This window comes from Lolium rigidum, chromosome 7 (assembly GCF_022539505.1).
Source record: "Lolium rigidum isolate FL_2022 chromosome 7, APGP_CSIRO_Lrig_0.1, whole genome shotgun sequence".
Taxonomy (NCBI): Eukaryota; Viridiplantae; Streptophyta; class Magnoliopsida; order Poales; family Poaceae; genus Lolium; species Lolium rigidum.
In genome coordinates, this window is record NC_061514.1 from 259,950,392 (window position 1) to 259,964,420 (window position 14,029).

Here is a 14,029-nt window from a genome sequence, read left to right on the forward strand (position 1 = left end):
TGAATTGACAACTCCGCTGTTAAGGCTTTCAAGTATTCTTTGTCTCCCCTTGTGTCGAATCAATAAATTGGGTTTTACTTCCCTCGAAGACTGTTGCGATCCCCTATACTTGTGGGTCATCAGTAGCACATATGAAAGCAGTGCGCAGGTTTTAGTTTAGCTGATGGACATAAGTACAAATGTAAGAAGGGGTTAGCGGAAGAAACGAGAAGAAAAACAAAATTTTAACCAAATATAGAAGCTTATCGGAAGAAACGAGAAGAAAAACAAAATTTAATTGTCCCTTTCGACAAAAAACCTAACAATGCAGAAAATCTCATCCACTCCATCAAACGCGCAACCAAAACAGTCAATCCATACAAAATGCTTGCTTCCAGTTCATACTAATGTAAGACTAATTAAGTTTGTTGCCCAACTACATTAACCCCTCGCCGTTTAGCCAGAATAGTCTAAGATCTCCCAACTAAGGCACTCACCTTAATTAGTTTAAGCAAGAAGAGTTACTTCCTCTATCCTAAAATAGGATGTCTATAATATTTGGATAAAATTAAACTGTCAATGACCAACTATATAGAAAAAAGTATCAATATTTATAATTCTAAATTAATATTTTAGAACCATCATGAATATATTTTCACATTATGTGCATCTAAAATTTTAGATGTTGATTTTTGTATATAGTTGCTCAAACTTTAAATTTTTTGACCTTGACTAAAAACTATAAGCATCCTAATTTGGGGAGGAGAGAGTACCAAGTCCAAATTAGGCAAAAGAATTAGTATGCAGGTCCCTCCACTAACGGTACGGATTCCACTTTTGGAGCTCACTAATTCCAAATGCAAACATAATTTACTCATGTCATGAAAATGACCCTGCGTCCAATAGAACAGTGCTTCTTCAGACTAGTTTGGCACAACTGTCCTTCTCAGACTTAACTGAGGAGCATAGGTCTGCATGCAATATGATCAATGATCTAGTACATCACCTATCACTGTTTCAGTCAAGTACATGCTTGCGCTTAATTGAGGTTTGCACAATTGGACGTGCCAATTGATCAAACCCGATGTAGCATTAGATTAGCAGAGCGTAACTACGACAACGCGCCTCCAGCACACGTGGGAAGTGCCAGCGAGCAGTGCTTGCGGATGCTTCCAGCGATCGACCCGAGTACTTTAACCTATCCATACATTGGTCGCTATATGTTATTACGGAAATTATAGTGAGAGTAGGACCAGTGAGATCACACTCTCTCGGAGCTTCCACTGTCATTGTCATTGATACGGTGACAGTCTGACAGATACGCCTGGACATACACGCAGAGTATTGGCACCTAAAAAATCAACCTACCCCAGCTCACCCAGCTGCTTAATCAGGTGGAGCACAGAGCGATAACCCAGCCAGACAGCTAGATTTGGCAACATAATCCCAATTAGTCTATGGCCGCACGTATGCCCCCCATATCTCTCGCCATGGAGACACGACACCAGCCTCCTTTCATGCAATTTAATTTTCAAGCTAACACACGCCCAAATTAACAAGCATTAACCGGCCGTCAGGCACGAAGAAGTTCTTAACTATTCCCCTAATACCCGATTGGGGGATCACGTGGCGCAGGATTAGGGTTCCCTGCCCGAAAACGGAGTGTGCTCACGTTGTCCATTTTTTTTTTTTTTTTTTTTTGAGAAACACAGTACAAACGCAGACGCTCACATACACGCGCATACACTCACCCCTATGAACGCACACACGCACACCCTACCCCTATGAGCATCTCCGGAAGACTGAGCCGGCGGATTGGGTCTTGAAATTGACGAAGTCACCACAGAGCGCCGCATCGTCGACGGGAACGTCGCCTCCCATCGAATGAATATTCCGCCTTTATGAGACACACGGATGTCAAATCCGGGATTTGAACTCACAGTGGACTGGAGTACTAACCACCCTCCTAACCACCCAACCTCAGGTTGATACGCAAGGAGTGGAGACTGACAGGGAGTAGCTGCCATAACACGACGATCACACGCGTACGTGTCCCTGGGCCTCCAATAATCTAGGTGCAGCAGCGTCCCTCTCTATGCGCAGCGAAGGGGATATGCCGACCCTGCAGATCGATCGATCATCAGCATTGTGGCCTGGAAAGATCTCCGTGAGGTCACCTGGTCTTGCCTGCTTCGTCCTAACATTGACGTTTAACGCATTCAAATCCCCTGAATCATCATTGTGTATTTTAACTCAGGGAGGGGTCTGCGGATTTGATTGTTAATTTAGAGGGGTACCTGATGAAACGGTTTGAAAATTGCGAGTGTAGACATCGCGACTCATGTCCGGCCAAAGATCGAGCAAATGGTGCGCTAGATACTGTAGATTAATGCCGAGCTGGCTGGCCAAGCCAACTCTGACTTCGTCTTGCTAGCGGCGCTTTAAGCGGATGTGATCGTGTTTTCTACTCCCCACAGAAAAGGTGAGTACACTTGTTCAGGGGTCAGAGATTGCCACATTGGAACGCCATGCATGATATCGACAAGGTAAAAAAAGGAGTTGAACTCCTGAGCCTATAGTAACATTTACCAGCTGGTTTGTATAGGACATGCGCGTATATAGTACTATAGTAGTCTATCATCACCGAATCTGATTCTGTGCTAGAACACGGAAATTTGGATAAAAATATTTGCATGTAAAGGACGCACGCGTCCCCAAATCACGTACCAAAAATATAGCTTGGGAAGAAATTACAAGTTTACAATGAACAGTCTGAAAGAATGCTGTTTTCGAAAGGTCTGTAACTTAGTACGCCGACATGCACCATACAACTTAACAAAAATTGTAATATAATTAATTTCGGAACTATTCCTATCAGAATCAGCAGCACATGTTCTGAAAATGTGCGTTAGCTAGAACATTCATCTGGTGATAGCTGTACTGACGCTCTCCTGTATTTTCTGTTTGGTGTCTATAGTTAGAGCGCAGCAGAATCAACCTATATACAAGCTGATGGAACCTTGGCTGCATAATACCGATCTATCTGCTCCGCCATATAAATATTTGTCACTGGCCAGGATGATGTGCCTGTGGTTGTGTGCCGTTGTGACCTGGATAGTTAGCAAGAGTAGATGGCCGGAAACATTGTAAATTTGCAAATCACCTCACACCGCGATGCATGGCCCATGCATATCGTATACTTGCTCCTTGGATGCATATATTTGTTTATGCCTGCACATATGGCCTGGAATTAGATGGCAAGAACATTATATTTCTGGCGGTGTATCTTATTAGACATGATGTGTGAAGTTGGTGCCGCGCTGGCGCAGACAGAACACTAGATTCCGTTCCATACATGCATGCCTTGATCGATAGTGCGTAATTTGGTGCTACAGAAAGTATGGAGGTTAACTTTAAAATTTATAGATGTAAAAGACACCCTGATTTAAAATTCAGAATTATTCACGATGCTGCTATACCTGTTTTCAGCTTAAGTATATTCAGGGGCGTAGCTACAGGGTGGTCAGACGACCTACCCAACCAAATTGCAAAGTAGTACGAAGAGTTAAGAAAGCCCAAAAAAAATCTAGAGAACTTCATCAAAGACAAAGCATGACTACCCAAGAAAAAAAAACATGGCTCCACCACTACCTACATTGGCTGACAACTCTAGCATAGTGCCGCTTGTTGTTAACCAGCATAATCGCCACTGGACAAACTTCTCACCCAGCTTTCTAATTGTGTGTTTTTCTGGTGTTAAAGTGATGATATAGTTGAGGAGGTACGTACATGACAGAGAGGAGGTGATCCAGAAAAACCAATCTAGGGTTTCGTCTGCCTTTATGATGACACTGCCGGTCCGCCATGCCTCCGGTATCCTTTATATGGAAATCTGGGGCCGGGGGGTCATTACCTTGACTTGTATTGATGAGAAGTTTTTTACTCCACGAGAAATAAACAAAGAACTGCCGAATTGGCCTATTTCTTGCGTATTTGAAGTATTTTGAGTACCCTTTTTATTAATTGAACTGAATGAATATATGGCGCGTCTTCGGTCCGGTCTAGTGCTTGTAGACTTCGCTAGGTGGTCCAAGAATCTATTTGTAATTTTTGTTGCTTTTTGAACTCTTTGTACTATTGACGATTATTAATTGATCGTCTGAATTTTCGTAGGAAAAAGGTGATGATATACTTTGAGTTGCATAGCACAAATGGCAGTTGATCAGTCCGTATGCTTCTGAGCATTTGCTACTAAAATCTCTCGGTCAAGATAAAGTTTTAAATAGCCGGATATAGCCTGGCTATAGCCTTTCAGGAGACCTGCCCCGCTGTGGCAATGCCATTTATAAGATAAATGAGAAAAACCCGCCAAAAGCCGGCTATAGCCCTATTTAGCCTCTAAATTAGCCGCTAAACCTCATGCACTTTGAATTTATTTTCTATTTTCTATTTTTATTTCTGGTTTTTCGAATTTGTGTTCAATATAATTAGATAAAACTTGTGAACTGAATAATTGAATACGTGTTTGCCTTGAAAAGTTAAATAAGTTGTATCACGGATCGTGATTGAGTCATAATTTTCCTCTTCTTTTGGTAAGATGTGACTGGAATATTCCAAATTCTTGAAAAAAGACTAAATGGAATAGCCCTCTATAACTCGGCTATAACCTTTTATGGCCTCCAAAAAAAATCGCGGCTAAATGAGTTAACCGGCTATTTTAAACTATGAATGGGACTAGCTAGCTCGTCCCATATAATGCATTTCAACCGTGTCTGAATCTCATCCAATTGGCCACTTGTGCATCATCCAAGTCATTAATCATATCATTTCCATTCGTTAACCATGCAGGATTTGCCGGAATAGTTGACTCCGGGCAAGCATGAGCGGTTCCTGCAGCAAGTAACAGACAGCATTTCAAATCATGACAGTTGACAGAGCCCTTCATGCCAGACGTACTATTTCACCCTGCTAGCTTGCATAACTACACCGAAGACGCATACGTAACTGCGACTTCTTGGACGCAGAAATATCTGATCGATCACAGTAGCCCCTCTTATGCCCACATCAAAGTCAACATAGGTTACAACAAGAAGATAACATCAAGTCATCAGTCCGCTGAACTGGCGGGCAGGCAGAGAGTACGTGTCACAGAAGCGAAGAGATTAATGTTCAGACAGTGCTAAGCTCGTCCTAGTGATGGGAAGCTGATATGCTAATCATGCTTACAGGCTGCTGATTTCGCATTTTCAGGGTGTCTTTTTCTTCGGTGTTGAATTGGTGACCAAACATGTTCACGCGGTGCAGCGCTGTCAGATCTGTCCGACAGATTTCGTTTCTCCCCCGTTGCAACCTTTGCTTAATTCAGCACTGGAACTGCGTGGACACTGTTCGACCATGCATGCGACCATCACGGTTATCCAGCAGATTCAGAGACTGTCATGGCCAAAGATTGTATAGCTTTGGAACTAGTTTGGATACCTCCACAAGGCAACTTCGAGCCTGTACCAAGTTCCACATGTATAGCTTCTTGGTGAAGTTGCTTAAGGAGTTCACTTCGGGCACTTACAACTGTGATAACTGATTTCGTATGAATATATTGTGGTGAACATTGATAGTAGTCTGAATAAGGCGAGGCCAAAACAATTTGATGGTCAGCGTGGTAAATTGCTACGAGCGAAACAAAATTGTTCTGGTGTTTGAAGCCGTGCAACATCACGCTATTTGTACTCTGCTGAGATCAGTTCGACAAGCTTGTCATGCAGAGCGCCGTTTGTCACGAGAACACCGCCCTAAGGGTTTCATCACAGATCATTGTGAGTAGGAAGCAGATCATCAACGCAAGGTGTATAGACAAATGACTCAAGCGTAGGTGCCCTGATAGGAATACGGTATTTTCCATTTGGATAAAGTAACCCCAAGTACTGCAGTTTGGAGCTACCTAAGTAGTAAGAAAATCCCTTGTAATGACTGCCAAGGAAAACAATTTCCTTTTGAGGGTGATAGCCCAAAAAGTCCATCCCGTAGTAGCATTTTATGTGGCCGTCCTTGCAGTCTATCCCTTGTGCTTGCTCATCAATGATGTTGTCATCACTAGAGTCCCATCCATTATCTCCTCTCTCACTTGAATCTTCCTCATTGGGATCTAGGGTCCAAGACTTGCCAACCACATCTCCTCTAGGGTGTTTGTTGTAGTATCCCTGAAAAGTTGTCTCAAGGTCTCGTTGGTACCTTAGCTCCCACTCCAGGGCTGGACCTGTATTTGTTGCTTCTTGCAATACCCATACTGAAAGTTGGTAGCCGTGAACAACAGTGTAGTAGATCCCTTGCTTCGACTTTCCAAAGTACCCATGGGGTTCCTCGGATTCATCATTATGTGATCTTGATCTCCTAAAAAAATTATGCGGTGTTGGGGTTTTGATCACTAGATAGTTTCCATTTAGGAACGACAACCTAAAAAAAGGCGCTCGGTAAGAAGCTGCAGGTTAAGTTGAACACATACACTGGAGTAAATAAAGGAGTAAAGACAAGAGCAGACAACTTCTTATGCTCCCTCCATGTGGAAAAGAAAGTCTCAACTTTATCTAAATTCTTATGTATCTGCACACTCAAACACGTCTAGATACATACATATCTAGATAAAGTTGAGACATCTTTTTCAGGACGGAGAGAGTAACAATGAATGATGGTAAGGTACCTCATGATGAAGTCAACGCCGCAATGGAGATAGAAGGCTCCCTTCCAGTAGACACCATGGCGGCGAAGAGGACTCCATCCGTTTGCTGCATGCGGATCCGACCACACATCAGCTACTGTAAATGCCGTATTGCCTTGTCGAATAAAGTGCCTCGCCTGCCACTGGCCAGTTGTCGATGAGAAGGCTTGAACTGAGTATGAGTAGGGTGGCCATTCCATGGAGCCGACAGTGTTCAAGTCATGCTCATATTTAGATTTCAAGGGCGGCGGCAGGTTCTCAATGTTCATAAAATTAATCACCCTCCTCGACGGTCGTCCCTTGACAAGTCTCTTACCAGGTAGAGATGGCCTTTCAGGCACGTCAGGGAAGAATAGCACGTCGTAGTGCAAGGACACAGCTGGGTCGAACACAAGGTACGCACGGGTGTAGAGGAAAGGCACGCGCCGCGGCGGGGGCGGCAGCGTTTCCCACCGGCGAGTCACAGGGTTGCACACATTCATCGCATCCCCGTTTGCGTAGAGGATGAGGCCGTTGCTGTGATCTAGGACGCGTGATCTGTCGAGCATTGGCCGCCAATCAGGCAGGAAGAGGAGTTTGCTGCAGGTGCTGCTGGTCGGCGCGTCGCGGGAGAAGAAGCTGTGGCTCGATGTCCCGAAGAAGTTGATGAAGATGCCGCGAGGCGGACGCGGCGTGAGGTGCGCGAGCACCAGCCCGCGTCCGTCTATGGCGGCGCGCCAGTCCTTGCAGACGCGACGGCAAGCGGCGAGATGCCGCGGACGCACACGCTGGAGTATGTCGTCGAGCACCTCGCCGGGCAGATCCATCGAGGCGGCCGCCTGGTCAGGCTGGTGGCTGGAGGATTAATTTTTGGGGCTAGGGTTCCATAAGAGACAGTTATGGCAGCAAATCGGGGGCGGTACGTGTACGTGTTGGTTTCGTCCTTCCCTTCGAGATTTGAGATACTACGATCGACCAAATCTATCTCTCGTGACTCCTGCCTCCGGAACCACACGCCACCATAGGGGTTATCCAACAGATTCAGATACTGTCATGGCCAAAGATTGTAGTACAATCTTGGATAACTCCGCAAGGCAACTTCGAGCCTGTATCAACCTCCACATGTATAGCTTCTCGGTGAAGTTGCTTAAGAAATTCATTTCAGGCTCTTAGAACTGTGATAGTTGAGTTCATATGAGTATATTGTGGTGACCAGTTGATTACATTGGTAATTGTCTGAATAAGGCGTGGCCAAAACTATTTGATGACCAACATGGTAAAATGTTACGGGCAAAACAAAATCGCCCTAGTGTTTGAAGCCGTGCAACATCGCGCTATTTGTAGTCTGCTGAGATCAGTTCGACAAGCTTGTCATGCAGGGCGCCGTTTGTAACCAGAACACCGCCCGAAGGGTAGATGATTCTACGGCCTGTTAGGTCAGCTGCAAGATCCAACGGTTTCCCACTCCAGTCACTGATCTGTCAGTTTCAGAAAATTACAAAATAACCAAGGTTACAATGTTGATGTTGGTGAATAAGTAGAACAAATGTTCATTTCATTGAGCCCTGGCTTAACAGACAAGGTATATACCTGACCACCAGCTTCCTGCACACAGATTACGCCAACAGCATGATCCCAAGCCTATATAGTAAACAGTGGGAGTAGAAAAGATCAGAGTATGTGTAAACATAGTCCACTAGTTGTTTAACTTGTCATGCAGAATGATCGAAATTTCAAGCAAGAAAGCACCTTGATTTGAGTATTCACCCGCGCTCGATTGAAAAACACTGTGGCTCTGCCAGATGCTACCATTATGTACTTGCACAAGCTATAAAACATCAGAAGAGCATTAATACTCATGCAACGGACCTTATATGATCATCCTAAAGATATTTCTTACTTAACCTAAGATACTTTTCCAGGACATCACATGAAAGCGAAGGTATATTCCTCATTTTAGGTTCTTCTGACAAACCCATCGTAAACAACAAAGCATGCTAACTATCTGCCAGTACTTGAAATGACTTTTGCTGATTCACTAGCATCATGTTTACACTGGTTAGGAATACAATCAAGCATCCATAGTGGTAAACAGAGAATGTGACAAACCTGCCACAGCAAGCGTATTGGAGAAGGATTTTATTCTCATCTTTAGGGTCAGATTCATCAGTTGTTGAGTCAAAGAAGAGAGATAATGGTATCATATTCCAAGTCTGGCTATCAGGAATGCAGAAGCATGCCATGTGTACAACTGAGCAGGTATCAACAAAGCATCTCTTCCAAACATCCTGTGCTGTTATGAACTGGCCAATCTCAGGAGACAGGAGCCTAGACCAAGTACCACATCCCGCATGAGATACCATAAGAATGCCATGGCCATTGCAGTGATCAAAACTTTCTTCTTGCTTGTTGGCTGTGGTTCCATTGGTCCAATTTGGGCACCCCATTACTCCAAGTTCTACCTTACCATTCACCACAAGAGCCAACCCCACCTTAAGAAAAAAAAACTTCAATCAGATGGTACTTAGAAAGCATGACTCCACAAATTCATACTGATAACACAGAATAGCAAACTTGTTATCCAGACATAGTAATTTGTCAAACTTGTATTGGCACATATTGCAAATCCAAAGAACATGTGTGTTATTAAGAAAAACCTGCAAAGCGTTCAATGTTGAATATAATTTGTTTCAGTGAGGGGCCACGTGGAAATCGTGAAGCCAAAAGAATGGCGCTCCACATATACCTGCTATTGCCCTTTCCTAAATATGTGTAGAGCACAATACTCAGCTGGCTAGGCTGTGAAATCATGAATCTTGTGGACTCTTACTGCTTTGTTTCCCTGCAGCTCTGTGGCTAGAGGCAGGTAAACATTTCGAAAAGACAGCGTCAAAGAACTTCAGTGGATTAGTTAATTGCACCCAAAGTTTCCAAAAGAAAGTGTCAAAAGAAGAGGAATAGTAGAATCTTGCAGAAACAACACTTAAACCAAGTATAGATTGCACCCAAAATTCCTGAAAAAATGAACAATAGGAGGAAATAATGGCAGACTGCCAGCTACCTACTTAGCTTCAGCTGTCCTAATGGTGTTTCTGCAAGCTCATGTACAGATTAAATAGATTTGGCACCTAGCTGTTTGTCATTTAGTCCGCTGTACATAATCATCTTTCTATTCCATAAAGTAATTGGGCAGAGGTCCTGTCGTTCGTTCAAGAAAAAAGAAACAAATGAATGTGGAGAGCCGTACCACATACAGAGCATCATCTCCTTTCAAGAAACCTTTAGTGCCATCAATTGGATCAAGTACCTTCAAAACAACAGTATCATCTATCTCAGTGGAACGAACTTTTACAGATCCTGATGTACGACTAATGAAACTTGGCAGCGTACCCAATAAGTAGCAGGATTTGAATCAAATGAGACAGCATCCTTGCCTCCTCTGTCAATAGCTCTCAACACATCATCATGAGTTAAAGGTGAACCACTGTTATTAACTTTGTCCGTGACAGCACTTGAAATTGACTCAATGAGTACATTACCACTGTTATCATCGGGATTAAATGACTTCAGAAATGTCGAGTCCTCTTCTGCCACCAGAGGTATTGATGGAAATAGTTGCTGGAGCTCTTTCAGTAGCACCAGGGTAAAAATGGCATCAGACAAAGGCGCAAAGTGTATATGGTAAGCTGGCCTAAGGAACTATGCGATGAATTACCGAAACTGATAAGGGCCTGAACTCCAAAATCTGCGATTGTCACAGGACTTTGGTCATTCTTTTCAAGAATCTTCCTTCCACCTGAAAGAAGCGATCTCTTCACCTGTAAAGGCATACAAGTTAACCGGCAAAATGAAGATCAGGTCATGGAATAGATATTCAATGACATTCTGTACATTTGAACTTATTACATCACGATTAAATGATGTGTTGAGAACTCACAAACTCCATATTTGGATTCCATTTAATCTATTACTGCTGAAATCTCTGGGGCTTCTGTTTGACTTATTCTCTCTTTTCAATAACCTCAACAAATCTGACTAGACCAACAATTGGGCTTTTGCCTATTTGGACCCAAAAAAAAGACCTGCTACAGAAAACATAATCATGCCTTCAGTAAATTGCTTTCACCGCACGTTGTATCCCATAGTTTATCACTGTTTCCAGGCATATATGCTATATTTTGCAAACAATTTTGACATATTTAATTGAGTGATGACAATACTATATGTACATTTAAAAAAATGCAGACACGGTACGAAGCATCCTATTGTCGTTCGACTCTCCTGTGGTTAAAAGTGACTAAATGAGATTATCTATTTTTATGAAAAAAGGTGTGATGACAATCGCATACTTACATTGCAACCACAAACCACAACAGTCGTTTAGACCAGAGTGATCCCTTTAGATGGTTTTAGCAAAGCTACTGATCACTCCCTCGGTTCAGAAATATAAGGCACGCATCTTTTCCCAAGATTTTACTTTCACCAAAATTGGTCCAACTATATGTCGATTATTTGGTGTTAAAATCATACCATCAAAATGTTATTTTTTGAATATGAATCTAACAATACCGATTTGTTTCAAGTAATCCACGTATTGTTCAACAAATTATTGGCCTAAAATAAAACTTAGAAAGCATGTTATATATCTGGACGGAGGGAGTACATGATTTGACCAAATTTTCCCTACGTTTAACATATTGACTCACGAATTGGATGCATAATACGAAAATATAAAAGCTCTCCTGTTGCAAAACTTGACTCCAGAAATAAACTTTTTCGCACAATAAATCTGGTGCTTTATCAGAGCTTATCCATGTCGGCATTGCAGTTGCAGGGGACAGACTTTCTGGCGCTCCAAAGAGCTTTTAAATCTTTTCTTCGAAAGAAATTGGAACAGTGAATTTACTTCAGAGAACAAACTTTATGCAAATAGTTCATCATTTCTAAATACTATCCTTCATCAATTCTATTGCCATCGAGCTTTACATCAAGAGCTACTTACCAGTGTTACATGATAAAATCACACAATGGCACGGAAAGGAAATGACCCGCGCCGGGCACCCAAATCTGAATATCAAGAAGGAGAGGGGATGAAGTCAACTCACGTCTACGCAGAGGCGGCAGGCGCGCTCGACGGAGGCGGCTGCCGCAGCGAGCTCCCGATGGTGGGCAGCGCGCTCCGGAGGGAAGGGGAGATCGCATGCATCCTCCGCGACCCCTGATATCGACGCTGCCGCCCTGTCCAGTAATAAGAGCAGATGAGCCAACGAGGCGACGGCGGCGGCGGCGGCGGCGGCTCCGGCCAGGAATCACATCAGAGGATGGATGTGTGGTCTGGGGGCTTGCGACAGTAACCTTACGGAGATGCGAGAGGGCGGAGGCGTCGGCGGGGCGTATAGCCGGCGGCGCCCGGCGAGGAGGCGGTGCGGCCGAAGCGAGAGGTGGAGGAGCGGCATGTGTGTGAGGCGCGAGCAGGACGGCTGATACTGTTGCAAAATGTATGATAGGATTTAGGTGACAGAAATACGTTCAGCCTCCCGGTACATGTTTGGCCCAAAAACTACCAAGATTGTCCGATCCACAGCTCCGGTTATGGAGACGGTCTTTATAAATGCAATCTGAAATTATGTCATGCGGCAAATCATATTCATTCTCAATTGGCATAGAAGATTCTTCTCAAAAAAATTACAATTCACCATCAGCTATGAATGGTTCAATTTCCCATCTATTTGAATGTACACACTGACCCGAATGTTAAAGGGCAACACTATGTGTAGGGCACTACCAATCACAAACCCTTCTCCTGATGGAACCAAAAAAAAGTTTCATTTCTCGTGTTGTTCTTCTCCCGTCTTGTTTTATTTCCCACACGTACCGTTATCTTTTGGATGCCACCGTATGCACCTTTGCTTAGGGTGCACTCTCGTTTTCCCTTGCCCACCCATTCCAGCCACACTCAAGAAGTTTGTAGTACTGCCTTTGTACCAAAAAAGCGTCACATTGGCCATTTTGTAAAAAAAAAAAAAAAAAAAAAACCTCGATGAACTCCCGACACAACCCCCGGTCCCCCTTCCAACCTCTCTCGTCTTCCTCGCCCGCTCATTCGGTCCCAGTACATGGAGCTCCGACATCGAGTTATGCACTTCTTTTGTAAAAAGACATTTGTACAGCGGGCGCGACGCTTTTTTCAGTACGGCGGGAGTATATACTTTTCTACTATTGAATAGATGAGAAAGGTAATCTGAGAGAAAACAAGTAAATAATGGTAAGAACAAGTAGAAGCACCAATAGGTAACATAATGGAAGACAAGTACAATTTAGACTTTACAGAGCAACATCGAAGACTATGCACTGCAATGGATAGCAGGAAGTATTGAAACACATACTCCCTCCGACCCGAAAAACTGGGCGGACCCGTTATTTTGCGAAAAGCCCCCCGCACTATTTCACCTGGTAATTCCCCAACCTCTCCCCAACCTCCGTTCGCCCGACGCTTTCTTTGTCGTCGCCGGCCGATCCCGGCGCTGTCCGCACGCCGCGCGACCACCGCTGCGAAGCCACCCCGCCCTCCTCTATTTACCCCCTTGATTGGAAGCTTTGGTCGGCCTCCCCACCACAAACCCTAGCCCAGGCTCCCCCAAGCTCCGAATTTTGGATCCAAAATCCATTTTTCTTGCCGGCCTCATCCTCCTCCTCCGCGCCGCAGCCTCCGAGCACGACCACACGGGCTTCCTCGACGCCGTCGCCACCGAGATGGAGGCGCCCTTCGCACCCGGCTCTTCCCGCACATCCAGTCCAAGTCCAAGCTCCTCCACGCGCGCCATGCCTATGATGCCACCGCCACGAGGGAGGCCGGCCTGGTCAGCCAGCTGGAGGAGCTCAGCTGCGGGAAGAGGCGCTCGTTGCTGGACAAGTTCTTGCCGTTGCTGGACATCCTGGCGACCCGTGTGCGCGCAGTTCGCCGCCTCCGTGAGCTGCTCACCACGAAATTCCCACCGGGGACATTCACTGTCAAGGTAACTTTCAGTCTGCTCCTCTGCTCTAGCGGCAACACAAGTTCGTGTACTCTTCTCACACTATGTATCATGTATGCATGATCTGACACAGTGCCTTGGTAACTAGCAGTAGCAGTAAACAAAGAGGGAAGAGTGTATCATGTCGCAGTGCCTTGGTAACTAGCAGTAGCAGTGTATCATGTCGCAACACAAATTAACAAGGCTCAGTCGCAACAACATTTAGTCATGTGCAAATTTGACTACTCGCAGTTGAGCTCAGCTGCTGCAGTTGGAGACATCTCTGGAGGCGATGAAGGGGAAGCTTGCGGATGCCGCACGATTGGCCTCGGAGTATGATGGCATC

The 14,029-nt window shown here is 44.5% G+C and overlaps 1 protein-coding gene across 1 annotated transcript; it reads right to left on the reverse strand.

The window, feature by feature from the left end:
* Positions 1–8,004: 8,004 nt before the first annotated feature.
* Positions 8,005–12,126, reverse strand: LOC124674649 (putative PAP-specific phosphatase, mitochondrial). Its single transcript, XM_047210692.1, has 9 exons — positions 12,026–12,126; positions 11,776–11,908; positions 10,386–10,488; positions 10,061–10,296; positions 9,918–9,977; positions 8,780–9,162; positions 8,420–8,498; positions 8,261–8,311; positions 8,005–8,148 (listed from the first exon to the last, which is right to left on the reverse strand). The coding sequence occupies exons 1-9, from the start codon at positions 12,124–12,126 to the stop codon at positions 8,005–8,007; spliced, it is 1,290 nt and encodes a 429-aa protein (XP_047066648.1).
* Between the last annotated feature and the right edge of the window lie 1,903 nt (positions 12,127–14,029).

Coding starts and splice junctions, on each gene's coding strand:
- LOC124674649 (XM_047210692.1), bottom strand. CDS start 12,126: ATGCCGCTCCTCCACCTCTCGCTTCGGCCGCACCGCCTCCTCGCCGGG. Junction 8,499..8,779: donor CAATACGCTTGCTGTGGCAG/GTTTGTCACATT, acceptor GATGTTTTATAG/CTTGTGCAAGTACATAATGG. Junction 8,312..8,419: donor GGGTGAATACTCAAATCAAG/GTGCTTTCTTGC, acceptor TTTACTATATAG/GCTTGGGATCATGCTGTTGG.